The 9,489-nt window shown below is 41.1% G+C and overlaps 1 protein-coding gene across 1 annotated transcript; it reads left to right on the top strand.

Annotated features, from left to right (window-relative positions):
* Positions 1-3,738: 3,738 nt before the first annotated feature.
* LOC308607845 (keratin, type I cytoskeletal 12-like) lies at positions 3,739-8,850 on the top strand (the record flags this gene model as incomplete). Its single annotated transcript, XM_081220180.1, has 8 exons — positions 3,739-4,278; positions 4,668-4,750; positions 5,707-5,863; positions 6,813-6,974; positions 7,076-7,201; positions 7,342-7,562; positions 8,208-8,278; positions 8,753-8,850. The coding sequence occupies 8 exons, from the start codon at positions 3,739-3,741 to the stop codon at positions 8,848-8,850; spliced, it is 1,458 nt and encodes a 485-aa protein (XP_081076306.1).
* Between the last annotated feature and the right edge of the window lie 639 nt (positions 8,851-9,489).

Below are 9,489 nucleotides of genomic sequence, written 5' to 3' on the forward strand. Positions count from 1 at the left end.
ACAAATGCTAAAGGAACTTCTCTAAGTGGGAAACACAGGAGAAGAAAAGGACATATGAAAAAAAACCCATAACAATTAAGAAAATGGTAATAGGAACATACATATCAATAATTACCTTAAACGGGAATGGATTAAATGCTCCAAACAAAAGACACAGGCTCACTGAATGGATACAAAAACAAGACCCATATATATGCTGTCTAAAAGAGACCCACTTCAGGGCTTCCCTGGTGGTGCAGTGGTTGAGAGTCCGCCTGCCGATGCAGGGGACAGGGGTTCATGCCCCAGTCCGGGAAGATCCCACATGCCGCGGAGCGGCTGGGCCCATGAGCCATGGCCGCTGAGCCTGCGCGTCCAGAGCCTGTGCTCCGCAACGGGAGAGGCCACAACAGTGAGAAGCCCGCGTACAGCCAAAAAAAAAAAAAAAAAAAAGCACAGCATAAAAGTCAGTAACTCAATATTCTCTCATTCAGTCACAGGATCTTAAAATGTTATTCAAAGCAAAAAAGAAAGGTATCATCTACCAAGCAATCAGTAAATTGCACAGAGTGGAAGGTTTTTTTGTTTTTTGGTTTTTTGCTGCACCTGGCAGCTTGCAGGATCTTAGTTCCCCAACCAGGGATCGAACCTGGCCCCAGCAGTGAAAGCGCCAAGTCCTAACCACTGGACTGCCAGGGAATTCCAATGAAAGGTCCGTGTTTAAGAGAAAGAACTCCAGAGGAAAATCCTACAAACAAAGACCAGGAAACTAACCAATCTGACATGAGAAGATGAGCACATGTTTTACTTAATAAAAATCTAGAGATTTACAAATGCCATATAAGTAATAATCCTCATTTTGAATGTTCTCTAAACTCTACAAAAATGGAAGATGTAATTCTTTTGAACAGTCACCCAAGTAGTAGTCATATTCCTCTGTGCCTCAACTTATGTAATCATTTTGCCAACAAGCCCATTTTATACATTCCCACCTTCCTGTATTTTTATAGCTGTCAAAGGAAGTTACTTTCACTTCTAAACACTCTAAAATAGAGGCTTAATTATTTAGCTTAGCCTTCCCTCCCCCCACAAAAAGAAGCCACTGAAGAAGAGATATTTCTCTTTTCAACTTCTGAAGTTGCTCCCCATTCATAATTGGATTCAGAATAAATCTTGGTCAAAGCATACCAGTAAATTAGAGCAAAGTCACTTTCAAATGACATGAATTTTAAGTGACACATTCAAATACATTAAGGATTAAGTTCTTTCAAGTGAAATAACTCTAAGTGTGCAAGAATGAAGTTTAGCCAAATACTAGGCTAAGACTCAGGATAAAAAATGAAGTAGACATAGCCCTTGTCTGAGAAGCTTGCAGTCTAGGATAATATATATGTATAGAAACACAAAGGTATAATGTGTAAATATCATGTGTAGATATTGAACCAGATTATTTAAAATGTACATATAAGCATTAGAGTTGGAAAGTATACAGTTCAGCACTAAATTGATTCCAAGTTCAAAAATTCAAGTTAATCATATTCCCATATTATGTGATATCATGAAGTTACAATTCTGCATTTGGCACACTCCTTCTGACTCTGTAAGCAAGTAATAGTCTGTTTTCATTTCTAGGGCAATAAAATGGATTCACTCTGTCTCAGGGGGTTGCTACTTGTGAGTGACTAATAATTTACAGCCATAAGGCCAAGTTGCTGGGTGGGAAGTGCAAGTTTAACTAGTACTTCATAAGATCTCTGGAGATGTGGTTACATGTCAAAAGGTATAACTAAAAACACATTTGCCTATAGGTTCCCAAGATTTCATTTGTGATGCCATTTCTGATAAACCATGAAGAGTACATCACTGGGTCTCAGGCTGTACACTGAGAAATGAAATTCAAAGAGAAAGCTTTTTTGAAAAGGAAAGAGCTAAAACTCCTGGTTGATGTGCAAGGCAGAGACCCAGTGTCATGATCTGGGGGTCAGAGCGACCCTCTGTCCTTTTTGTTTTCACGGTAAGCAGCAGGGTTGTGTTGTCTATAGAAGGCACTGCAGACCCAGATCCTATCTTGGCCATCTCCTGGCTGTGTGGCCTTGAATAAGTCACTTAGCATCCTCACCCTCAGATTGCTCTTCTGTAAAATGGGATAAAAAGATCCACTTTAAGAGGTTGCCACAAAGGTTAAAAATAATGTCTGTAGTTCAATTGCCCAATGTCCAGAACATATTAAGTACACAATAACTACTAATGATTCAAACAAGAAGAGCAGAAAAAAACGCTTGTAACGCTGGTAATAGTTTAAAGGAATCCTTGGTAAAAATCTCCGTATAATGCTGGGGCCCCTGGCATTTCCACTTAACAAGTTTCCATTCTCTCAAGAAATGGGACAAATAGATGGATTATGGCCCCTCTCTTCAAGCTGAGTCTGCATTGGATTGCTGCTTCCTTTCTATATCTATTGTGAATGAGAATATGTAAATTCTGCAAATTTCTTGCTTAAAAACCCCTTTATTTAGACATCCCACTTGCTTGCTCTTTGTGAAGTGTATAAGTTAGGAGAAAATATGTCCCTTGGCATATCTCCCTTCTATAAAAAGGTAAAAGGAAGTTGTAGTTGGATTTCACTCTGAGTTCATCATTCCTGTTCCTAGGAAAGCGATTTAAAAAAAAAAGGGTCACAAGATCCTTCCATTTGCCAGAACTGATACTCTAGAGGTCTGACATGGGCTTCAAGTGGAACCTCTCTGCATTTGCCCCCAAATCACCAGTGGGCACAGCTGACTCTAGCTGTTCACAGGACTATGCACAGAATTTAAGAACCTCACCTTCAGGGAGGCTGGAGTCAGAGCAGATAATATCTGGATATTTGGGGGTTAAGGGGTTGAGGATACGAGCACTGATACAATTTCAATAAACAAAAAGATCAATTGTTTTCTGATACACTAGCAAAGTTGGCGGTAGAGTAATGAACTATCAGACAAGGCTCCTGATTTCATGGAGTTTACTAGGAAGGTCAAACTTCATGTAAAGGAAGGCCTGCTGGAAATACTATCATATTCTACTCAAAAATAGCATTTTTCAATATTTAAGAGGTCTTCTTTCTGAATCAGAAAAAGAGAAACCATGCAACAACCTAATGACAAGACTTTCAAATCTCTTAAAATTTAAATTCCAGTATCAATCTGGAAAATGCGTTTGTTCCCCACCTTCCACCAGTGCGTTTCACAACAGTTTCTGAAATGATGTTCTGCTAGAAGATACACTACCTCATGATCAGATGGTTTATATTGAGTTTTCTAAAGGAAACAGGTAGGAAATATGAGTGAACTTTAAGAAGCTTAAGACTTAGGAAGAAATATTCATTAGTTTATGCATTATTTTATCCATTCAGGAGTCACTCTTTGCTTTCCTACTGTGCATAAGACACTGGGCAGTGCTGAGAATACAAGCAATAGAATAATTTGGAGATGAAAAATGCCTTATGACAACTTATCTGTACTCCACCCAGATTTCTTCTTTCTATCACAAATATGTAATGGGAACAATTATTCAATTAGTTCTATACCAATGAATTGTCAATGTGCATAAACCATTTTCTTGTTGAGCTGGCCAAAAAAGGTTGGGGTGAGGGGAGACCTATTTTGAATGGGGTGAGTGAACTTTTCAACAGCAACACCCATTCAGTGACCTATAAAAGGTTAGCCTTCCTGTCTTGCTGACACTGCACCATCCCTGGCTGTGGGTCTCTTGAACAGCACCATGTCACTCTCCGTGCGCACCTCTGGGCTGCCCCAGTGGCTGTCCTCCCAAAGTGGGAGAGCCAAGGGCATTTCTGCCTCAAGCATCGGAAGCAGCTACGGGGGAAGTGCCTTTGGCTTTGGAGGCAGCTGTGGGGGAGGCTTTTCAGCTGCTTCCATGTTTGCTTCTAGTTCTGGCTTTGGTGGTGGCTCTGGAAGTTTCTTTGCAGGAGGACTGGGTGCTGGTTACGGAGGAGGCAGGGGAGGTGGCTTTGGGAGCCTGGGGATTGGATTTGGGGGAAGCCCAGGAGGGGGCTCTCTAGGGATTCTCTCTGGCAACGATGGAGGCCTTCTTTCTGGATCAGAAAAGGAAACGATGCAAAATCTTAATGACAGACTGGCTTCCTACCTGGATAAGGTTCGAGCTCTAGAAGAGGCTAACGCTGACCTAGAAAACAAAATTCGAGAATGGTACGAAACACAAGGATCTGGGACTGGAGACCCCGGGTCACAGAATGATCATAGTAAATATCATCTGTTGATTGAAGACCTCAGGAATAAGGTAACAAAATGGCTTTTTAGAGGGGCTTTGGGAATTATTTTTTACTTTTCTTTTCTGCTATTTCAATATTTTACAGTCATAAATCACCTAAAGCTTAGGTATCTTTCCGTTCAACTGTATTTGGAATCATTTCTCATCTTAAGATATTTAGTTTCATTTTATCATTGACCATAGAGTGATTGTTTTTTACACTACCTTTTCTGGGGGAAATGTATGTTTCTTAATTTTTAAATAATATTCTCTATACATATTTTCTTTTAAAAGTTAACTGCCTTAAACCCTTAATAAAATAGCATTATCACATCACCTAAACTTTTCCTGTCAAAGATATACTTGCGAGACACTCTCTTTTACGACCTCACTTTGTGTGTCTTCCCCTGTTTGGCCAGATCATTTCCAACAGCACTGCAAATGCCCAGCTGCTCTTGCAGATCGACAATGCAAGGCTGGCTGCCGAGGACTTCAGAACGAAGTGAGTAGAACAAAAGAAAGACTAATGATGATTGACATGCCCCCGTATCTCTTCTTTTTCTCTACTTTCCTGCCTGCATTGATGGCAAATATTTCCAACCTTCTGCAGTTCACATGCTCCATACATTTGTTTTGGTAAATTCACATTGGGCATTCTATTAGAAAGTAACTAGATTCAAACACAATTCACATTACATGTCCTTGGTTATAAAGTACTTAAACCCAGGGCCATGGGTTGCCATATTCGACATCTGTTATTGACTCATGTTGCGACATGATAATTCCACCCGTGTCCTAAACCTCAATCTTTCATGCATCAAAATGAATTACTAATGTTTTTGCCTGGGCGTTAAATGAAGTGACCTTTTTCCCGATGACACATACAACTAAAATATTAACCAGGCATTAATTTTTATATTGCCTCCTCCTTTCCCATACACCACCCTCAGACATAAGGAGAAAATACTAACATCATTTTTGCTCTGCAAAATTTCCTCACAGGATGTTGCAGTGGTGATGATCCTGAGCCTTAGTACGAGTTACTAAAGAAGTATCGCTGTTTTAAATTAAACCATGAATAAAGGTTAAGCAAGATGACTAATTATTATCTAATTTTCAACCGCTTTTAGGATTCCATCAGAAACTCCACCTGGAGAGGGGCTGCTACTTACTGTTCATAGCCAAGGCAGCCAGCCAGAGGGGAAGAGGTAGCCTGGGATGCGGTGCTATTGCGGTTCATCGCTGGTAGAAAAGTATCACTTCCTAACTTTTTCCCTTCTCTCCCACTGAGTAGCAACCTATCATTTAAAAAAAGGAAAAGAAAAAGTTAGAAAAGCAAAAACAGTCTCATGCATTACAATGCTGCTAAATTTATATGTAAAACAGCCCTGAAGATCGCAGGGGGCTTATTCAAATGGGTGTGTTGATTCCCTGGACTGTTTTGCACTTGGTTTTCAGATACGAAAATGAGCTGGCCCTGTGCCAGAACGTGGAGGCCGACATCAACGGCCTGCGCAAGGTGCTGGATGAGATGACCCTGGCCAGAGCCGACCTGGAGATGCAGATCGAGATCCTGAATGAGGAGCTGGCCTACCGGAAGAAGAATCACGAGGAGGTGAGCCAGAAAGCACAGTTCTCTAAGCTGCTTTTTTCTACCAGACTCAAAAATTACAATTTCAAATTTACAAATCTGGAGTTAGAAGAGATATGCGTGATACACTATCCCCCTGTTAAGATGACCAGTTGTTTTGAAGTTGTGGTGGTGGTTTCTGTTTAACACGTTAGAGGCACTTTTTGATTTTGTCATTTTTATCATTTGGTAAGGACAATCAGAATTTTAATTGTCCTGATTTAGTGATTTCTTAAAATATAGTATTTTTATTTATTAGCTAGAAAAAAACGGTAAAAGGCTGACCTTGCACTATCTAGTCAAAAAAATTCTGGAAGGATTGAAGAATTAATCCTTTTTGTCATAGAAAATAAAAGGAGATACTTATCAAGAAAAAGATATAGTATTTTTAGAGTTCAAAAATAAAAGTCTACCAATAATACATACTGTTATACATGTTAGAGAAACGAATTATAGCCCGTGTAATACACACACGGAACTCTGATATTCCGCAATGTATATAAGCAATCACACATGACCCTGGCACTAGGCTCCTGAAGAGCTTTCCACTGTAAAGCAATGACTATGGTACAAACAGTGGGCAAGCCCAGGGACCGTCTGCAGCCCACCATTTGGCAGCTGTAGTTGAAAACCCCGGGTACCTTTCCACCAGGCCTTCCCTTCTTGTAAAGGTTGTGGAGCCCCAAGAAGCGGGGCCAACTCATCCATCAGGCATGGTAGGCACAGCACCCAGGACCCGCGGTGAGTTTAGGGGCCCGTGAAAGTGTCTTAAGTTCTTTCAAAATCAGAATAAAAATACGAATTTAAGGTTAAAAATGTTTGAATATATTGTATTGATAGGTTTGTCTTTATACCAAATATGTTTTGTGGAGGAAGAGGCCCACGAAAGTCACAATGGGCCCCCGCGCCCCTCTCTCTCACTCGCTGTCCCCAGGAGCTCCAAAGCTTCCGGGCCGGCGGCCCAGGCCAGGTCAGCGTAGAAATGGACGCTGCCCCCGGAGTGGACCTCACGAGCCTCCTTAACGACGTGCGGGGGCAGTACGAAGCCATAGCCCAGCAGAATCGGGAGGACGTGGAAGCCTGGTTCATTGAAAAGGTACCACTCACAAAGACAAAAGGCGTTGATACGCTTGCGTTAAAGACCGGGGAGAGGGGCAGGGCTGGCTCACGTGCCCTCCCCCCTCTTTGCTGTGGCAGAGCGCCGAGCTCAGGGAGGAGATCAGCAGCAACACCGAGGAGCTTCAGTCCAGCAAGAGCGTGGTCACCGACCTGCGGCGAGCGCTTCAAACCCTGGAGATCGAGCTCCAGTCCCAGCTCGCCACGGTACGGCGCGCGCCAAAAGACGCGGCTTCCTTTCGCCTTGCAAAGGAAATGTTGCATCCAAATTAGTAAGGCCATTGGCTGCCTTCCGCATTTCGGTCCCCTCCATTGTTACGTCTGTGCCATTTCCCTCCCCCGTGCAGAAGAAATCCCTGGAGGGCTCGCTGGCCGAAACCGAGGGCGACTACTACGGCCAGCTGTCCCAGGTGCGGCAGCTCATCGGCAGCCTGGAGGAGCAGCTGCTGCAAGTGCGCGCCGACGCCGAGCGCCAGAGCGCCGACTACCAGTTGCTGCTGAACATCAAGGCCCACCTGGAGCTGGAGATCGAGACCTACCGCCGCCTGCTGGACGGAGAAGCCCAAGGGTGAATAGATAACTGAGGCTGAAAATAACCTCAATGGCTGACGGACCGTGGACACTGATGCAGTTTGGGGGCAATAGAAGTGGGAAGGGTTCTTTAGTTGACAGAAAATAACACATCTAGTAAAGACATGCCTTAGATTTGTTAAATGCTCTACATGTTGCAAAGTGTTGTCACCCGTTATCTTCCCTGATAAAAGTTAATAAAATGCTGGGATGAACAATGGTATGACAGACAGAGACATACTGCAGGTGAGTATTAGAAAAATCAACCGCCCGAGTTCTGATGTCAATGCCCGATGCTGAGAATGACACCAAATCACAGCCACGCAATCACCTCAGACCTACTGTAGCCAACTTTCCAAAAGTAATAACAGCCTGGACTAGTGGGACTAGTAAATCAGGAAACCAGATCTTCCATTAATTGCCAGTTTGCTTCACTTTAAGAGCCCATTTTAGGCAGGGTTTGAAAGCAGAGGTGCACTGCACCAGCTGATTACTCTCAGGGTGCATCATTCAATCATTCTTAATCAAGAAATGTATAATACTTTCTCCAGCTGGCCATTTTTTAAGCTCAGAGAGCAAATTCCTTATTCCCTCTCATTCCAGAAAGCATCATGTGATATCAACTCCCTTGTTTTCTTTACAGTGACTGTTTGGATGAAAGTTCCCATGTGACAGCCTCCAACTCTCAAGCACCGTCAACTGATTCCTCCAAAGGTATGCAGATTCCCTAAGAAGTACTTAGAATAAGTCAGAATCACAACTATTAATGACTAAAACTGTAAGATCTCATTGAATATTGCAGTGTTATTACTAATTTAAATTTAAAGTATATTTGTATTCAGAGCAAAAGAAAAATATTTATGCATTCCTGCAGAAAAATGAGTAGTCTGTTCTGTGTTAAAACTTTTGGCAAGCTCAGGAAGGAAAAAAAAATCTACAAAGTATTATGAGAATCATAAACACTTTTTAAATTTTAAAAAGAAAAATATTTTAATATGTGCACAACACTGAATACATTTTATTAAATAAAATGCATTTCATTTAGAATGCAAAAGTCACTTTCGAAAGTTTAAATTTGATGGACTGTATCAGTCAATACCTAATTTAGAAACTTAAGTTAAACAACCAATTTTAGATGAATATTTGAAACACTAACTTTTGCCCTCTTTGTTCCATTTTTATCTTTAGACCCTACCAGAGCCCGAAAAATCAAGACAATTGTGCAGGAAGTGGTGAATGGTGAGGTGGTCTCCTCCCAAGTTCAGGAAATTGAAGAACTAATATAAAATTTCACAAGATCTGCCCCATGATTGGGTCCTTAGGAACAAGAAATGTACAAGTAGAAATTATTCCTTTTAGAGTAAGATGATACATTAGTTCAATCTCGATTTCTGTTTGTTTCATTTTCTTTGGATTCCCTATTCACTTTGAGCCTTTTTTGGCCTTCTGAAACAAAATTTAATTACAAATAATTGTGGAAATGTTGGTCTTTATAACAAATCAAAATTGCCTTACATCTTTCTGGACCTAGAGTAGTCTTTTAATAAACTTTCTTCTAGCGACCTGGAACATATTTTTAATCACCGGACTTTGATCAAGTAGCATTGTTTTTAAAAAGTTAATCTTAATAAAAGATGAATGGTAATAATGTGAAGTGTGTACCTCCTTGACTCCAACAATAGTGTCAAGGGCGTAGAGACACGTTTGTGAAATACTAATTATTAGTAGTAGATAAACGCTGAGATAAAGATGTTGAAGTGGGAGATTAAGTTAAGAAGGTCCTTTCAGAAGTTCTTTCCTTTTTACATCAGCCCATCAAGGTTACAAAAAAAATTGTATCGTTCACTACAGGGGATAACATTTGTCCTGTTCTTTTTCTAACACTTTCTTTCATTCAATCAAGAAACACTTATGAACTCCCATAG

The sequence above is a fragment of the Mesoplodon bidens genome (genome assembly GCF_964165515.1).
Source record: "Mesoplodon bidens genome assembly, chromosome: 19".
Taxonomy (NCBI): domain Eukaryota; kingdom Metazoa; phylum Chordata; class Mammalia; order Artiodactyla; family Ziphiidae; genus Mesoplodon; species Mesoplodon bidens.